We start from the raw sequence: 19991 nt of genomic DNA, 5'->3' as shown, positions 1-19991 counted from the left end.
ATCCTTCTTCACAGCAGCATCATATTTCACGTGATAATCTTTGATTTCATCATCCTTTTGAAACTCTTGGTTCACAATCAGATGTGGTCAGAGCGTGGTATTGTTTACGTCTGTCGACAGGTAACGACAGTGTCTATGTATGTGAGTCATTGGGAGGTTTGCCTACTACTGAAGTCCTTATTGCTACTTTTTAGAAGTAGATACGTGACACCCTCCTAACAACATACCATTTTATTTGTAAAATTTACTAAAAAGTGAAAATTTGTTAAGTACTTAATATATTCCAGGCAGGCACTGTACTAAGCATTTTATATCCTTTACTCATATAATCTTCACATCAACCTTATCTTCATTTTACAGAAGAGGAAACTGATCCCTGGAGAGATGAACTGTTTGCCTGTGGTTACAGAGCTATTATGTGTAAGAGCCAGGGTTCAAAATGATGTGCCTTAATTACTTTGTGGTCCCCTGCCTTGCCCTGTGCCCCTGTGAGGTAATTTAAATGCTTCTAAACATAAATAAATGAATAAATAAATAAATACAACACAAACTTATATTTCATATAATTCAAAACACCTAGAAATGCTAAATAAACTAGGGTAAAAATCAGCTTGCCCTAAAGAAATTGCATCCTGCGGTACCCAGAGAGAACTGAAAAGGGACCTAAAACCCACACGGCACACTTGACTTGGGGTCTCAGAAATAACTCACCGTTATGAAGCTAGCACCTTTTTAAGGGCTACACTCTTTGTCATAAGGTGAACTGGAAAAAGGTCTGACTGCCAGGAAGTGATGGGGAAGCTTGTCTATTTTGGCTTGGGCTCTGAATGAGAGAGAAGGGAGCTCTTCACTTGAATTTGTTTAACCAGAAGCTTGTCCTCATAGATATTTGGATTTTGAATTTATACTATTAATGTGGCCTGGAAACACATAAGCTTCTAAGTTAATATCAACAGTTTCCTTGGGGACTTCCCTGGCAGTGCAGTGGTTAGGCCTCGGCACTTTCACTGCCGGGCTTGGGTTCGATCCCTGATCGGGGGATTAAGACCCAGCATGCTGTAAGGTGAGGCAAAAAAAAAAAAGGATTTCCTCAGACTGGCTCTGCCCCCCGGGCACCTGGAAGAGGCAAACAGATTCTTTTTATTTGTTTATTTATTTAGGCGGGCTTCTCATTGCGGTGACTTATCTTGTTGCACGGGCTCTAGGCATGTGGGCTCTGTAGTTGTGGTGCGTGGGCTCAGTAGTTGTGGCTCACAGGCTCTAGAGCGCAGGCTCAGTAGTTGTGGTGCACGGGCTTAGTTGCTCCGTGGCATGTGGGATCTTCCCGGACCAGGGCTTGAACCCGTGTCCCCTGCATTGGCAGGCGGATTCTTAACCACTGTGCCACCAGGGAAGTCCCCATACAGACTCTTTTTGGAGAGTGACATTCTCAACCCAGGCTGGTTAATTTAGCCCTGCCAAAAGTGAGCTCAACACCCCCAAAGGATGAAGCCTATGAGAGAACTATCTACAGGGGAACATGAGATGACACAAAAGGTAAAGGGATCATTGGGCTCTCAGGAACTTTAAGAGGACAGATGGTATGAGAGAGTTAACCAACCAGAGAAACGAACAGACAAGTGAGAAGAAGGACACAGTATCAGAAAATACAGCTTTGGGACTTCCCTGCTGGCGCAGTGGTTAAGAATCCGCCTGTCCATGCAGCGGACTCGGGTTCGAGCCCTGGTCCGGGAAGATCCCACATGCCACGGAGCAACTAAGCCTGTGCACCACAACTATTGAGCCCACGTGCCACAACTACTGAAGCCTGTGTGCTCAGAGCCCGTGCTCCGCAACAAGAGAAGCCACCGCAATGAGAAGCCCACGCACCGCAACCAAGAGTAGCCCCCACTCGCTGCAACTAGAGAAAGCCTGCCCGCAGCAATGAAGACCCAACACAGCCAAAAATAAATAAATTTATTTAAAAAAAGAAGAAAATGCAGCTTTGAAAAAGAAAACGTCTAGAAGTGAAAAATAACCACTCAAGTGAAAAATCTTAATGGAGAAGCATTATTTATGATGGTAAAATATTTGAAACAACCCAATGTGGGGTAAAAGTGGACCAGCTAAATAAACTACCCTCCGCCTACACAATGGATTGTTACACCGCTATAAAAAAAGAATGAGGATGCTCTGTATTAATTTGGGAAGGATTCAGAATACATTATTGATGAAGAAATAAGGTAAAAAACAAAGGGGAGGAAATAAGACCATATATTTGACTTGGCTAGAGTTTGCATTAAAAGAAAACCTCAAATGCGAGAAGGATGCAAAGAAGAACCTAATAAAAGCGGTTATGGATTGGGGAACGGATGAGGCAGGTAAGGAAAGGAGGGGAGAAGGCGGCCTTGGATGTGCTTTTTTTATTCTTCAGACTTTTTAGTGCGGTAAAATATAACAAAATTTACAGTTTTAACCACTTTAAAATTATACAGTTCAGTGGCATTCATTACATCCACATTGTTGTGCAACGGTCACCACCTTCCACCTCCAGAACTTTATCAGCTTCCCAAACTGAAACCCCATACTCCTCGTTCTTCAGATTTTGAGTTGTAATATCTGACCTACAAAAAAATATTCAAATGGATGAATTAAACTGCATATTAGGGCCTTCCCTGGTGGTCCATGGGTTAAGACTCCACACTCCCACTATGGGGGCCTGGGTTCGATCCCTGGTCAGGGAACTAGATCCCACATGCTGCAACTAAAGATCCCGCATGCCACAACGAAGACCTGGCACAGTCAAATAAATAAATATTTTTTAAAAACCTGCATATTAGACACAACAGACGTGTACGTGTGTGAAATTGTGTATGAAAGAAAGCTCTGAGGAATTTACTCAGAAGAAATCCCAGCAAGCAAAAGGGGAGGGTAAGAGACTAGAAAAGTAAAATTAAGAGGTTCAGTATAAAGTTTAATGGAAGCTGCAGGAGAGAAGAGAATGGGAGAGAAGCAACACGTGAAGATAAAATGACTGACATTTTTCCAGACTTCAGGAAAGGTAAGAAATCTCAGATTCAGGAAGAAAAATGTTACTAACAGCATAAATAAACTAAGTCTCTAAAGAGACATTTCATGGTGCAAAGCAAAACAATAGCATAGAAAAAGATCTTAATAGCAACCAGAGAGAGCCTGCTTTCACTGTCACACAGCATACTTAAGAAAAACACCACCAGAGGTCAGAAGATAATGGGGTAACATCAAAGTGGGAGAGAAAAGGACGATTGTTTCCCATTTGGTGGGCTGTCTTTTCTCCTCTTGATAGCAATCTTTGATGTGCAAACCTATTTAATTTTATCAAAGTCCAGTTTATCTGTTTCCTTTTGTTGCTTGTACTTTTGGTGTCATACCTAAAAAGCCATTGTGAAATCCAAGGTCATGAAGATTTATCATTGCCATTTTAACAAAATTAAGTGTTTTCAGGTTGCCTCTTGTAAGCTCTGTAAAACTAACTCTTGCCCCCAACACCCCTGGAAAAGTGCGCCACTGCTTGTGAGGCAAGGTACTCCCCAATCCATGGATTGTTTTCCTTTGGATAAAGCACATCAGACTCATCACTAAATTGTTTCCGTTTTGTCATTTGACAATGTTATCTGTATTTTACCACAGTGAAAGTACAGTAAGCTGATGCTTTGGAAAAAAACAAAAATGACAATTATTAGAGTAAATGTACAAATCTACAAACATAAATGGCGATTTGTACATACTCATTATTAACTGATGCATCAAGTGGACAACAAACTGAGGTATAAGTATTTGAACAATAAAATTAATTTCGGGCTAATGGGCCCATATAGAACTTCACATCTGCCGTTACAGAATACACATTCTTTTTCAGGACACATAGAATATTTATAAACATTGATAAAACAAATCTCAATAAATACCTTAGAACCAGTAACTTTGCAATCGTATATTTTTACTGCAATTTAAGTTGGGAATCAATAATAAAAAGACAATTTTAAGATGAAATAAATAAAGAAAAAGGGACATGGTTCAAATTACTCTTTCCCCCAAATAACTGAGGTAGAACAAAACCTTACACCATAGTATAGAAAAAACATTATTAGGTGGTGAATTTTGACTAATGATGGTTAAACTGGGTGTGGGGATAGGTCTGCAAACTGCACGAGATGGTAGTCAAGGGCGTTAATTGAGCAAAGACCTATTGAAGGAGCCTATACTCTCCAGTATTGATAATTTCAATTTTCTACCTTGGCTTTATGTTGTTACTCATAACTCTTTAGGACGTCAACTTCCTCACTGACCTTCAGAGCAGGCGAGATGCCTTCATTAACTTCTTTGATGAGAACGTTACTGTCAACTATTATTCAACTGTATTCAAGGTACTGCGGCCAACATTCTGAGTCCAGGAAACAAACACGATTGGGTCTCCGGCTTTACGGCGCTTACAAAAGACTTTAAGGAGGAAGCGCTTACAATGGTCACATTCCTACGATAAAGGCCTATTCAGGAGGATGGGGAATCTGATTTCCAGGCAGCCGTCGACGGCGAGGAAAATGCTGGGATTCCGACTGACTGCAAAAGCCGCCCACGTTCCACCGTCCAAAGTCGCCGGGCTCGGCACCCCGGGGCTCTCTGCGGGCGCCACAGCTCGGGGAAGGAGGACCGGGGAACTGGGGCCAGGGGACGGGGTCCGCTGGGCGGGCTGGGCGGGGCCGGAGGGAGCGCGCGCAAAGCTCGGCCGCGCCGCCCGCCCACTTTCACGACAGCCGGCGAAGCCCTGCGGCCCGGCGGGCTTGTTGCCCAGCTGGTCCGCTATCGATTGGAGGCCCCTGCTCGGCGCGCGCGGAGCTCGATTGGCGCTGCCTGCGGGGGGAGGAGCGCCGCCTCCGCCGCCGCTGCCGCCGCCGCCGCGGGCTCCGTGAGTGAGGAAGCGCCTCGGTCAGGCCTGCTGAGGGCCCTCGCCGACGCCTGGGCTCACCCGCTGCCCCGCCAGCTCCGCTCTCTTCCCGTCCCCCGTGGCCCGGCGCGGGGCAGGGCTGCCGGAGCCATGGAGGACGAGGTGGTCCGCATTGCCAAGAAGATGGACAAGATGGTGCAGAAGAAGAACGCGGTGAGCGCGGCGGGCGGCGCGGGCCGGAGGGAGGCCGGGTGGCGGGCGGGGGCCAGTCGGCCTGAGGGGGCTCCCGGCCCGCAGTGAGCGCGGCGGGTGCCGCGTGACGGCGGCGAGGCCCGCGCTCTGGGGAGGGGATTCTGGGCGGGGGACTTCGTGTCCCGCGGCCGCGTCCCGGGCAGGGGTTCTTGGGGGGCGTCCTATCCCACAGCTGCGTCCCGGGCAGGGGTTCTGTGGGGGGTGGGGGGCGTCCTGTCCCGCGGCCGCGTCCCGGGCAGGGGTTCTGGGGGGCGTCCCGTCCCGCAGCTGCGTCCTGGGCAGGGGTTCTGGGGGGGCGTCCTGTCCCGCGGCCGCGTCCCGGGCAGAGGTCCTGGGGGTGGACCCCAGGGAGGGCGTCCGGTCCCTCGGCCACCGGCGCTGGGACCCGCCCTGGGCGCCCGAGGCCCCTCGTGATTAGCGCAGCCTGGTAAACTCCATCGAGGCAATAATCCTCCTCATTATTTTAAACGTCACGGTGGTAAAGCCTCGTTGGTTTAGCTGAAGAGTGCAGAGAGCCCTCCCTGTTTGAAAGAATTCGTTCTCTTTTCCGGGCTCATTGGCCAGCATCGAGAAAACAACATCAAACAGAGGTTTGTGATCAGTTTTAGACATGAAGCTGTTAAAGCAAAGTGTGAATTTTCTGGATCTTGTTTTTGAAGAAGGCTGAACATTCCCTTGATTGTCTCAACCACCCTGCATGTTTGCTTAGCAATTAAAAATGTAAACTGTGCCAGTGTACTTGGCAAGTTGCTAAACTTTTTTGAAAAAGTGGATCTTGTTAGGCCGCGGCGTGCGAGGAGCTGTGCTGAAGGCACTCGCACTGACGAGCTGTGCTGCCGGCTGGATTTGGACACATGTCGTTGCTGGTCCTCTCTCGGTGGTTTATGGTTGATACCAGTGGCGTTTTCTGTTACTGATAATGTGTTCATGTGAACGTGTTCTCTTGTGGTTTGTATGAGGTGCTCCAGTTTCTGCATTTCTGTCCACCTGTGTGGGCCACTTGCAGCCCCTTGTTTCCGAGTCGTCTATTTTCAGCTAAACTTCTGAAAGTCTAAGTCAAACTAACGTGAAGGAGAAAAGGGCTGCTCTGATTTGCACAGCACTTTGGAGTTACAAAGCATCTGTGCAGAATTCTTTGGGGACTCACGACAGCTGTGTTGCATTCACTTTACAGAAGAAGAAACTGAATCAGACCAAGCAGTTCACCTCCTTAAATGAAGTGTGCGTTGTGGATTAAGCCAGGAGTTTTCTGCTGGGCAGCATGCAGAAGTAGTGTTAAACACTGAATTCTTAAGACTTCAGACTTAGTCTGCGCCTCTTTTCCTTTAACAGGTGCATTGCCCAGCATGTAATTTCATACTCTGTTAATCTGTATTTGCAATTTTGGCTTTTTAAAGTATTTCCTGTTTGTTTTCTGTTCCAGATGTTGCCTGTGCCATTTATTTTTTCTGTTGATACAGGCCTTTCATTCCTCACTGCAAGTGATGAGTTCTGTATATTTGATCCGCTGAACGTTTCTGTTAGTCTGTTTAAACTGGCAAGTTTTTTTTCTTTGCCTAGAGAACCCTAGACTCCCCTAGTAGAAGCTGGCTCCTAGGGAAAAAAGCTGTTACTTGGGTAATTTTTTTCTCGAACTCGGGCTATAAAATGTGTACCTTTTAATCATCTCGTGCACTAGGTGTTTTTGTTTGTTTCCTTTCCTTGAAATAGATGTTTCCTAGAAATGAGGAATTCCTTAGTGAACAAGTATGGAGAAGACCAGTTTGTATTTATCTGCAGTTCTCAAATTATAAACACATCATGCACCAGCAGGAGAATGAGGATAAGCTCCACAGATAATCCTCAAGTCTCATTTTTCCTCTCAAATCTTATATTTCTAGTAGTACAAAACTTTACCAATATAAAAACTTGCCCCCCCAAAAGAAAGGTAAAATTGACTGGCTCTTTTACTTTTTTTTCCTTCTCTCTTTTCCTGTCTGTCTTACAGAAATTCAAATAGGCAAATGAAATAGAGAAAGGGAAATGGTCTGAATGACTCTCCCTCCCTGCCCTCCAGAGCACATCAGCAGCCCATTAATAGCTTTTTAAGTGTTCAGTAATTTAACAGAAGTCATTCTGGGGATTTTAGGATTATGGTAGATTTGTTTCTCTTTTTTGTGTGTGTGGTTTCCAGATTTTCTCTGAGTTATTTTTTATATTATTTTGATACTGTGAAAAAGTAGACTTTGCTTGAAATGTAATAGTTATCCTCTGAATTGAAGTTTAAGTGCTGTTATTAGATACTGTTTTAATAAAACCGTAGGTGTCACTTTTAAGTAATAATAAAACAGCTACCATTTATTGAGCTATTACTCTGAGCTAGGCATTCTACTAAGTTACCTACCTTATCTCATTTATTCCTCAGACAGTTTATTGAGATAAGTATTATCTCTATTCTAAAAATGAGGAAATGAAGTATTTAGAAAGTTAATTGTCTTAAGCTTAATAGCTACAAAGAGGCCAAATGAAGATGTGAATCTAAATCTATTTTGTTTCAAAGCCAGTACTACTCTGTTCAACTACAGCATCTCTAGAAGACCCTTGCATCTGTATCTGAACCTTGCCTGGGTACAATTGTACGACCAGGGCACTTGCTGTCGTGGGGCAGACAGGTTTCCCTAAATACCCCAACAGTGTCTTGACCTGGTACTACCCAGGGTGTTGCCCCACGTGTGTACTTGATCTTAAACAGTACACGCTTTGAGGCCATGATGAACCACGTGAATTAATGCCAAATTTTCAGATATTAGCTTTTTTAAAAAAAAATAATGTATTTTTAAAGATTTATTTATTTATTCATTTTTGGCTGCGTTGGGTCTTCGTTGCTGCACGCGGGCTTTCTCTAGTTGCGGCGAGCGGGGGCCGCTCTTCGTTGCAGTGTGTGGGCTTCTCACTGCAGTGGCTTCTCTTGTTGCGGAGCACGGGCTCTAGGCGCGTGGGCTTCAGTAGTTGTGGCTCGCGGGCTCTAGAGCACAGGCTCAGTAGTTGTGGCGCACGGGCTCAGTAGTTGTGGCGCACGGGCTCTAGAGCGCAGGCTCAGTAGTTGTGGCGCACGGGCTCAGTAGTTGTGGCTCGCGGGCTCTAGAGCGCAGGCTCAGTAGTTGTGGCGCATGGGCTTAGGTGCTCCGCGGCATGTGGGATCCTCCCGGACCAGGATCGAACCCGTGTCCCCTGCATCGGCAGGTGGATTCTTAACCACTGCGCCACCAGGGAAGCCCCAGGGTATTAGCTGTTTTTTACATAGCTTTTTTCTTGTTATTTTGACTTTATCAATAAGCAAGTCTTTGACTCCTAATCTTGATTCAAATCCTGGCTCTTCTGAACTTTAGCTGTGTGATCTTAGGCAAGTTTCTTAACATCTCTAAAATGTCTTTCTTGGTAGTAAATTGGAGATAGTTTAGTAAAGATAAGATGAATATGAAATTCTTGGCAGTGTCTAGGATATGGTAAAGGCTAAAAAACCTTCTGGGTTATCTTTGTAAAGGATTTATAGCACTAGACTGTAGAAAGAGGAGTCAGGTGAGAGCGTAGAATTTTCAAGCTCACAGACACATTTTGTGGGGTGTTGAGGTTTGTGTATTTTTTCTGCACTGAAGGCTTAGGGCTGAGTAGAATTAAATTGCAGAGAGAGAAACTGAAACTAGGTGTTAAAATTTCCTAGGAGCAGGGATACCTGAAATATGTACATTTCTAAGTCTTTATTGTACCTGGGTTAGAAAGAAAACTTTGGTTTCCCTATCAGGGTTAGATTAATTAGCATAAATTGAAATTTAGAATGACTGCACAATCTTTTATAACAGCTTTATTTAGCTGTACATTACAGTTCACCGTTTTAAAGTACACAATTAAGTGGTTTTTAATATATTTGTAGATTTGTGCAGCTATCACCACTATCTAATTTTAGAACATTTTCCTCACTCCAGATAGAAACTGTCCATTAAGTAACCCATTAAGTAGTCACCATATCTACCCCAACCACTAATATACTTTAATAAAATAAAAATAAAAGCTTTTATTTTTTAATTTTTATTTATTCATTTTTTGGCCATGCTGCGTGGCTTGCAGGATCTTCATTCCCTCACCAGGGATTGAACCCAGGCCACTGCAGTGAAAGCACTGAGTCTTAACCACTGGACTGCCAGGGAATTCCCACAAGCTTTTAATTTTTATGAAGTTGATTTTATATATTTTTTTCTTTTGTTGCTGTGCTTTTGGTGTAGAATAACTACAAATTTGAGGCGACATAGTAAATTTATATTTCCTAGTTTATAGTGGTGTTGGTGAGCTGTAACTCAAATATTTATAATTTGTTTCCTTTTTAAAAAAATAAGTAGCATCTTAATTTTTTAGGCCTTACAATCTCATCATAATTCTTAGTAAGAATTGTTTTTGAGTTGATTGAGCTTAAATAATGCTCTCTTAAAATGCTGGCTTTATGGCTCTTTGAGAATATTGTTATGGTAGAAACAGATAATTTTTATATCTTTTATACCTCTTATCAACCATCTCCTTTGTGTTAGGCACTCTAATTTGATACTTCATATGTGTTACATTACCTCATTTGACCATTTTAACTACTCAAGGTTGGCATATTATGCTCATGTACATATAAAGAAGCTGAAGCTTGAGAAGGCCAAGTAACATTCCCAATATCTTATAATTTGGAAATGACAGAACATGGATTTGAATCTGGATCAATCATATAGGTATAGCCCGTGTTCTTAACTGTATATTCCATATTGCTCCTTCTCTCTTACATCTCTTTGAAGAGAAGGATTTTTGTATCCTGTACAGTCTTGTATATACTGGGTTTTCAGTATACCATATTTTATAGAAGTACTTCTTTCTGTTGACAAGTAGGAGTACCACCATGTAATATGGTAGTGTGGTAGCTATTTATTTTTTCGCCAGTACTATGAACTAAATTTGACTCTGGAAGTTAAGGTAGAATCTTTCTTTCTCTTGCATCATTGTCTATAGGAGATGCTGCAATCTAGTAGACTTGACCTTTAGAGGCAGGTGATGACTGGGGACTGTTTGATAATGCTGTTCACCGGAGTTCACAGAGCAGAACTGCCACGGGGGGTGGGGGAGGGGTTATGGAATGGAAAGAGCAGTGGTGTAAGGGTCAGGAAACTGGATTCTTGTCCCTTTACATTACCCAACAGTGTGGCCTTGGGCAAGTCACTTACCTTCTCTGAGTTTAAGGTTTTTTTCTTGTGTAATTGAGGGTTTGAAGTAGATGCTCAAAGGTTTCTGCCTGTTTTTGAATTCGCTGAGGTCAGAAAGGGTTTCTGTTGTGCTCATTGCTGTGTCCTCAACACAGAGCAGAGCTTGGCACATGGTGCTAGTTGGGTATTTGTTGAGAGGCAATAAGTGTCCTTTGACAGAATGGGGTAAATCTCACCTTTTCTAGTTAGTAATCATGTGACCTTGTGCAAGTTTCTTAACTTACCTGGGCTTTAATTTCCTCCTCTGTAAAACGGGGACGATAAGATTCCCTTCTTCCGTAGGGTTTCTGTAAAGATGAAATGAGATACTGCGTGTGAAGTGTTTAACACAGCGATTGGCACACAGTGACTCAAAAGCTTTTGTCACCGAATTAATATACGATCATCTCTTTTTTGCCCGTTTCACTCACCCAGATCATCATAGTTGTTTATTTCTTTTTTTATAAATTTATTTATTTGTTTATTTTTGACTGCGTTGGGTCTTCGTTGCTGCGCATCGGCTTTCTCTAGTTCCGGCGGGCTTTCTCTAGTTCCGGCGAGCGGGGGCTACTCTTCGTTGCTGTGAGCGGGGGCTACTCTTCGTTGCTGTGCGCGGGCTTCCCATTGCGGTGGCTTCTCTTGCTGCGGAGCACGGGCTCTAGGCACGTGGGCTTCAGTAGTTGTGGCTCGCGGGCCCTAGAGCGCAGGCTTAGTTGTGGTACACGAGCTTAGTTGCCCTGCGGCATGTGGGATCTTCCCGGACCAGGGCTCGAACCTATGTCGCCTGCATTGGCAGGCAGATTCTTAACCACTGCGCCACCAGGGAAGTCCTGTCTTCCTTTTTAATTGATCCTAGGTCAGAAATCGTTCAGAAAGAGACATGGGTAGAAGAAAAACATCCATGGTAGATAAGGATACAGGCCCACAATCTCGCAATCAAAACCTTTAGAGTCTGATATATTTGAGAATTCCAAATTTTTCAGGTTTATAAAGATGATATAGTACAAACATCATATATTTCATAATATCCTCAGTGAGATCTGGGAAGTTCCCAGTAATCAGATATTAGCATTTCTGTAGTGAAATGCAGCATTTTCGCATTAAGTGGGATAAGTAGAACATAAATAGCTTCATGCATCTGTTGAGATGAGATGTTGCTGCCAAGTGAGTTTACTGAAAATCTGTGAGAAATGAGAAGTCTTGGTTGTTTGGAGATTTGCAGATACGGGATTGAAGATACTCGCTCACAAAAATGTCATGCCTATAGAAATTCTTGATTAATAGTAAATTTAAAGTCAGTGTTTTATTTTTTAACAGCTCTAATGTTTTACTATTTTTAGTTGCCTCTAAAGAAAAATTATAGAATTTTTTGATCAGAAGGAATCTGTAAGCAGTGGATCATTAACATCCTTCATAATAGTCTGTTTCATAATTTCTTTTGAACTTAAGTTTTTATTTATGAGGTACTGGGTTAAATTAAAATGATGTCTCTGTTTGTGGCCAGAAGAAGAGTCAATACTGTTTCATTCTCTACAGCCATGTCTGTCTGTCAACTTTAAATAGAAAAATTATCTGACTGGAAACCTCTGCTTGATTTTAAATTTAAGAAATATACTGATACCATGAGGTTCCATGCTTGTTTCTTCCTTTGGGGTGCATATGAGGGATGCGTTGCAGGGCTTTCTGTTTTCCCTGGGTGTGCTGTGTTTCACTGGTTCGCAGGGTGCTAGTTTTCATATTTTAACATTTCAGAAAGCAGAATGAGTTACACATGTTGCTGGCCAGATGGCCGTTGGCATGTACTCTCACAGGCAGAGCATCAAACCCAGCACCGACATTTGCGGAACGGGTGTCAGTGGCTTGGAAGCAAATCTGAGAGAGTAGTGGAGTGCTCTTCGACCCTCGAGGGACCAAATGGTAGCAGAGAAGCGGGGGCGAAGGCAGTGAGCCCCGCGCACCTCAGTGCCCACAGAGAGCTAGTGGCTCTGAGCTCTTTTATGGATTCTTTTGTGAAGTGTTGCATTACTAGTGTTTTGATACCAACTCTTTGTGGGCTAAAGACAGATATTGAATCTGAGTCAGTGAACAATTTATAAGCACTAGACTCTGAGTGCGACTTAGTTTTAGAACCACCTTAGCCAGTTTTGATTATATTTTTCTTTTTCTGTATGTAAACGGTGATACATGATAAAAATTCCAAGTCTAAAGGAATTGCAAAAGTAAAAAGAGGTGATAAAAAAAGTTTACCGTAGTTTAATAGTTTTTTTGTTAGTAGTATGTAGAATAATGATTTGTCCAGATATAGTACATTAAGTCACTATTAGACTAAACGAAATATGACTGATTAAGTGGATGTATTAGAGGAGCTGAAATATGGCCAATGGGAGTGAATATCAGATTGGAACGTTGGCCACAAGCTGCAGGTGGCGCTGTTGCTTCTCCCCTTTTAACCTTAGCGCTCTCCATAAAGCTTCCAGGTTTGTTCCGTCTTTCTCAGCTACGTGGGAACCTTTGATTCTAGGTGGCACCTGGCAGTGGACAGGCCTGCGAGCTTAACGCAGATCTTAACTGTGGATTTCCTTTCAGAATTTGCTTTTTACTGCTTTGCAAGAATCAGGTAGACAGCAGTGTTCTTGTGACTGAGCAGCGAGGTACAGGGGCCTCGTGAGAATTCCAGGGAAGTGATGCCCCTCGCGAATGCTGGAGGTGCTGCGGCATTCTGGGGACCCTCCCCACCGCCGCCATTCCCATGTCCCCAGGCAGCTGCCCCCCATGAATTTTGGGGTGTGTTGTACCACCACAGTAAGAAACATTTTATATTTGTAATTGGGGCACATATAGACAAATACGGGTGAAAGTAAACTTTCACAAAACAACACTTAGGTGCTGGTTATAACCCAGCAAATGCATTTTATGATCCTCTAGTGAGTTGCAACCCCTGTTTGGAAAACTCTTTCTCTCTCTCTCTCTCTCATCTATATATCTATATACCATTCTCCTCACATGAATAAGTGAGCCCTAGGGAATTGTGGATAGGAAAATATGAATTTAGATCTCTAGTTAGTCCTTGCTTTACTCTCTGGGAAATTCAATTTGAAATTATTTTATTTTACAGGCTGGAGCATTGGATTTACTGAAGGAGCTTAAGAATATTCCCATGACCTTGGAATTATTACAGGTATCTGCTAATATGTATCATAATTTTTGAATAGGTATTTTTGTATTTTCCTGTTATGGTGAAACATTATTAACTTGTTTTTTTGAGATGGTAACATAAATCAGTAGTCTTCTAAGTTACCATTATAGAAAAATGTTGCCTTTCTCAGGAAGAATAAAACATACCCTCCGAGGTTGACAGTGGGAGTGAAACTCACTATGAAAGGAAGTTGGACCCTTGGCCCTGACTTGATCTCCCAAGATTTCCCTTTCTGGATCTGCAGTCGCCAGCTGTGCTGCTTGAAGCTGGCCTGAGGGTGAGGGTGCAAGGGTCGCTCGCTCTTCTCCCTCTCTCAGCGCCGCCGGCCTGCCCTGTGCACAGTCGGGTGTCTGGTCGTCATTGTGTAGTCATCACTCAAGTCTTAATGTTGCAGCAGGACTAAAACATAAAAAAACAACTTTAACACAAGTCAGAATGTTAAAAAGGAAACTGAATTGTGAGATGAATCTGGCTATTTTCTACTACACATTTCTTATTATCCATGAGTGCCGCCTTTGATATTTCCATTCCATTAAGTCAGAATTTAGGGAAGGGTGACAAGGGTGTGTACGTGGTTGAGGAAAAAAAAATCACGTGTATTTTCACTTATATCTAACTGAAATCGAGCATTTCTTTCAATTATGAAGGCAGTAAACCACAGGTGAATTAGTATTTATGACTAACTGAAAGAAATCACAGATATTTTAACCTCATGTTGTAGATATACATGTTATAGATATATTGACGTGTGTTTTTGCCCGTTATCCTGGTAGCTCTTATATGTTATGCTAGGTCTTATTTAATGTTTCAATAACGGAGCACATATATTACTGTATCACATTTAAGAAAACATTTTGTAACTTTATATAACTGCTTTTTTTTTTTGTAATCCTATGTATTTTATTTAATCCATTTTAAAAGCATTCTGAGGAGGAGTCCATAAGCTTCAGTTTACCAAAGGGATCCATGGTGGGCAAAAGGTTAAGAATGCCTCCTCTAAGAATAGAACCAGGAAGGAGAAAGGAAGCAAGGCATAAAGTCCCGTCTTCTCAGTTCACATCTCCTGTCCAAGGATCGGCAGCTCTGGCAGATCAGTTCTGAGAATAACCTTGAGTCTGTGTCAGTACCTCACCACCTAGGTGTGGCCTTATCCTAGCAGTTCTGTGTGGGGATAACCACATCGAAAACAACAGTAACCTCAGTGTTTGTTTAAGAGATGTGTAGTTTTATAGAGGGTGTGGAGTTTGGGTAGGGTTATCATTTATAGCATACTTTTGATTTTTTTATATGCTTCATTCCTTGGAAAGTTTATGTATTTATATAACAAACATTTGAGTTTTTATTAGGATTAGAAATTGTGTCGGGGTTATAAAGATGAATAAAATGTGGTCTTTCCCCCTCATTGAGCTTCAAGTCTAGTAGAGGAAAACTGCCATGTAAACAAACAGAAAGGTATAGTTGCCCAGATAGAAGTCTGTATAGGATTTATAGTAAGTCCCCTACGTACGAACAAGTTCCGTTCCAAGAGCTCATTCATAAGTCTAATTTGTTTGTAAGTCCCACAAAGTTAGCCTAGGTACCCAACCAATACAATCGGCTATATCGTACTGTATGGTAATAGGTTTATAATACTTTTCACACAAATAATACATAAAAAAACAAACAAAAAAGAAAGAAAACGTTTTTAATCTTACAGTACAGTACCTTGAAAAGTACAGTAGCACGGTATAACAGCTGGCATCCAGGGGCTGGCATCGAGTGAACAGGCAGGAAGAGTTACTGACTGGAGGAGGGAGAGGAGGTGGGAGATGGTAGGAGACGGAGGGCGACCTGCAATGTCACTCAGGCCTGACGCTGATGGCACAGGTTCTGGTTCCTTGCTGGATTCAATTCTATCCACCCTCTTGAGAAAACGGTCTAGTGATGTCTGGGTAGCAGCTCTTTTTTTCTCATCATAGATGACATGGTAGCACTGGATTGCATTCTGAACGGCCTCTGCAACCTTCGTGTACCATTCTACGTTTGGGTCCTGTGCTTCAAACACTAACAGTGCCTCCTCAAATAGAACTAACTTATGTGATTGGACATGCGAACACCCATTCGCATCTTTGCAAGTTCGCAACTTGAAGGTTTGTATATGGGGGATTTATTGTGTTTGTTATAGGTAGGGCAAAAAAGAAGCACAAAGAAGTTTACTTCGTAATCTGATTCCTTAACCTGGGAGGCTCAGGAAAGCCTTCATATGGTGATAAAGTGTAAACTGAGTCTCAAAACATGAATAGGTTCTCCCTAGGCAGATAGGACCGGGAATGGTATTCCAGCAGAGAAAGCAGGATGTGGAAGCAGTGCGACCTGTTCAGGTGGAGGAAGTCTGATGCAGGGTTGAAGACACAGGCTGGCTGGCATGCAGGGCTGCAGCTGCGGTCCTGAGAGCATCCTGCCAGGCGGCGGGGGGCGGGGCAGTGCGTGCCCAGGTTTGCAGGGAGGAAGAATCGGGAAGCTTGTTGACTGATGCAGGTGCTCAAGGAGCAGTGATGAGGGCCTGAACTAAGGGTGTAGCAGTAGGAGCGGAGAGAAGGGGTACTTGTTATTGAGGGACAACCTACAAGAATTGGTAGCCAACCAGATGGGGGGTGAAGGAGAAGGTGGAGTTTAGGGTGACTGAGGTGTTTGCCGTGGTGACTGGGTAGATGGTGCCATTGTACAGTAAAGCAAAATTCAAGGAAACCTAATGTGGCTGCCTTGGGATGAGAAGGAAATAAAGGTGGAAGGGTAAAGAGAGAAGGATAATTTTGGATCCATTGGGTTTTGAGATGCCTGTGAAACAGATGTAGATTCTGCCGTGTAGCTGAGTTTATATCCTAGAGCAGTGCTGTCAGATAGCTTCATAGTCCTTTCCTCTTTCTACTTTCTTCTACTCTTCCCAAAATACCTCCTAAAAGGAAGAAACAAACTTACTCAAATACTCTTAGTGTTTCACTCTACCTCCACAGCCTCGTTTCTCATTATTCTTGACTGGACAATCTCTCCCTTAGGTGAGCATGTTTATTACAGATCCCTGTGTTCTCCTTATGGGTTTTCTTAGGTTTTAAGCAGAGCTTAGGTTTGGTCTCTTTAGTGATCAGAACGTTCTGTGATAATTAAAAAGCAGTCACCCTACAGCACACGTTTGTTCATAATCTCCTTATACCTTTGCTCTCCTCTGACCACCTCCTAAAGTCCCATTTTCTTTGCCAATCCATGTTGATCCCAAGCTCCAGAACTGTATTAGTGACTCAAGTTATTTCCTCCACTCATTCCAAAATTGGGTTTTCTTCTAGGCGGGGGTCGGGCGCTGGGGAAGGAGGGGCGCCACAGGCATCGGGGCGGTAGCAGTCAGCACGTTAGCAGCATCCCGTGGGGCAGCTCGGAGACCATGAGACTGAGCTGTGCCGTCCGCCCAGGCACCTGCCTCTGGAAGGTTTTCTGCATTGAAGTGCCTGCTGCACCAGCTAACAAAGTAGTGCTTTAGAGAAGTTCTAAAACATTTTAAAGTTCTGAAAGTCTTTTCTTCACTGAAAAGAGTTCTGAGAACATATTATTTTCTACAAGAAAGAAGCCACTTTCTGTGGGAAAAGAATCCCCAAAACACTAATCTCAAATCATCTTGGGATTTTAGAGTCGTGAGTCCCCTGTGTCTCTCTGCTGTGGAACCTTCATCTGCCTTGCTCAGCTCTCCAAGAGAGAACACAGGGCACTCCAGCCAGACACATATTCTAGACTCTTCAGCAACTGTCCCGATTCTCTTTGTTGAGTACATTGAATAATTTAAAAGGAAATCTTAAGGACCCATTTATTTCTCGGCCTTAAAGTTTATAGCAGGGGTTCCCTTCTCTTTTTTTTTTTCTCACTAACAATTCCTTTTGTTATTTTGTTCTTCCATATCCATATTTTGAAAGATTGTCTACTGACAACCTGAACTTACTAAATTTACCATTTTTAATTTATCATCCATAATTGGCCTGTCATAGCCTTTGTGTTCTTTAAGCACAATTTGAAAACCGTTGATGTGTTGGAAGGAGCATGGACTTTGGAGGTAACAGACCTGGATTAAAATCCAGTTTTGCCAGTTAGTAGTGGTGTGATGCTGGGCAGTTATTTTTTTTTTTTTTCATGGGCAGTTATTTATTGATGCTTCTAGCCTGTTCATCTTTAAAAATAGGGATAATGATCTCGACTTTAAAGGGCTGTTAGGAAGGGTAATGAGTATGGACGCTCCCAGCATAACCCTGGGCATGTAGTGTCGCCACAAGTCAAATTACCTGTGTTCTGTGACGTCCATTCTTAATATCTGTGATTATGTGCTGGTGTTTAAACCTCTGTGGGTGGTGGTATTTGTTTGGGTGTCCTTACAAGTTGCAACAGGTGGTGTACAGAGTAATCTGTAGGAGAATGTAGAGAAGCAAAGTGTGTGTGTTAGCCGTGGTTGCATCAGCCTGCCTTGTGTACAAACACAGACACTTTATCTTCTGTTCTTCTCTTGTGGGAAAGACTGATTTCATTTTGCTAGTTAACCAGCCTTCCTTTAGTAGCAGGTTACATGCTTGCAGGTCTCAATGATGAGAACCTTGATGCATCTAATGTTTGATTTGAAGATGTCTGTGTCTTAAGTCTACAGTCTACCACCAAAAGAATTCAGATAATTGATTTTTTTTCTGTTCTAAAATGGAAACAGGCATCTGGGAAAGAAGAAAAGGAAACAGTGAATTGCCTGAAATAAAATCGCTTATACGTATTTTTTTGTCATTGCCTTGCAGTCCACAAGAATCGGAATGTCAGTGAATGCTATTCGCAAGCAGAGCACAGATGAAGAAGTTACATCTTTAGCAAAGTCCCTCATCAAATCCTGGAAAAAGTTATTAGGTATAATCGATCTTCCATTACATATATTTATGATGTTCTGGTTTCTTCAGACATTGGGTTGTTGAGTTTTTTTTCTCTTAATGAATATAGATGTTTTGAAATCAGTGCCTTATAATATGGGAGGGAGCTTTAGTTTGACTTCCTTGAGGGTTCTGCTTTTTAAACTAGTCAGATTTAGCTTTCTTGTTGTTCAACACTTACAACTGAATTGCCTCTTTAAGAAGAAAATTTTCCTCCAAGGGGAAGGTGTGACACTTTTGGAAAAGGTTTTTGAAATAGTTTTCTAACTTACAGAAAATTTGCAAGAATAATAAAAATAACTCAACATGTCCTTTTTCTAGATCATTAATTTTTAACATTTGCCATATTTGTTTTGTCATATTCTCTCTCCTCCATATGTATATACTCTCACACACATATTTTTTCTGAACCATTTGTGAATAGGTTGCCTCTGTCATGCCTTATTTACTCTTTAATACTTAAGTGTGTGTGTTCTTGGAACAAGTTTATTTTCTTATGTAATCATAATACAGGAAATTCAGGAAATTTAACATTGGTGCAGTACCTTACTCTGCAGTGCATGTTGCAGTTTTGCCAGTTGTCCCAGTGATGACCCTTCCAGCTTTTCTCTCCTCCAGAGCAGGACCCAGCCCAGGGCCATGTAATCTAGTCTGCCAGTGTGGAATAGTTCGTTTAGTACATTGACTTTCGAAGAATGCACACCCCTCCCCCTCCCCCCTTTGTTGTTGTGTGTGGGTTTTTGTTTCTTTGTTTGTTTTGTTTTTTTGGACTGCACAGTGCAGCTTGTGGGATCTTAGTTCCCTGACCAGGGATTGAACCCGAGCCCATGGCAGTGAAGTCGCGGAGTCCTAACCAGTGGACCGCCAGCGAATTCCCTGCTTTGTTTTTAATAACATGTCCTTATTTGGGGTTTATCTGGCATTTTCTCATGACTAGATGTGGTTGCGCATCCACAGTTGAGGTACTGCATACGTGTGTTGTGTCTTTCCCAGGTATCACGTGCAGAGGCAGGGTGGTGTTACGGTTGAGACCCAGCCGAGGTGTGCACTGCATCGTGTATGATTTTTCCTCTTGTGTCTAGTAGGGGTTCTGTGGTGGTCACTTTAAGACCCTGACACTGTCTTGCTCCCCATTGGACCCACCCCCCGTTAGTACCCACTGATTGTTGCCAAAACCACCCTTTACAGTGAAAGTTGCAAAGTTATGATATTCTAGCTTTTCTACTTCTTCAGTATTTATACATCATCATTCTATAAGAAAGAACCCTCCTTTTACCTCCCAGTTCTTTTTCTATTATTAGTGTGGGCACGTGGATTCTTATTCTATATAATGGATTATAATCCATTACTGTTCATATTTATTTTGGTATTTACATTGTCCCAGCTTTGACCAGTGGGCACCCCTTCAAACTGGCTCCTGTGTCCCTTTGACAAGCTCCCTTCAGTTGTTTTTTTTTTTTTTTTTTAAT

The 19991-nt window shown here is 42.7% G+C and overlaps 1 protein-coding gene across 1 annotated transcript in view; it reads left to right on the top strand.

The window, feature by feature from the left end:
• Positions 1-4944: 4944 nt before the first annotated feature.
• Positions 4945-19991, top strand: part of LOC307065521 (transcription elongation factor A protein 1) — a 31665-nt gene continuing 16618 nt past the window's right edge. The window contains exons 1-3 of the mRNA XM_079722361.1: positions 4945-5116; positions 13520-13582; positions 18397-18502. Coding sequence (XP_079578487.1) covers positions 5054-5116; positions 13520-13582; positions 18397-18502 — 232 coding nt within the window. The 5' untranslated portion in view covers positions 4945-5053. The remainder of the gene's footprint in view (positions 5117-13519; positions 13583-18396; positions 18503-19991) is intronic.

The sequence above is a fragment of the Hyperoodon ampullatus genome, assembly GCF_949752795.1.
Source record: "Hyperoodon ampullatus genome assembly, chromosome: 17".
Lineage (NCBI taxonomy): Eukaryota > Metazoa > Chordata > Mammalia > Artiodactyla > Ziphiidae > Hyperoodon > Hyperoodon ampullatus.
The sequence above is the reverse complement of the archived record's forward strand: the minus strand, read 5'-3'. Positions and strand labels throughout refer to the sequence as shown.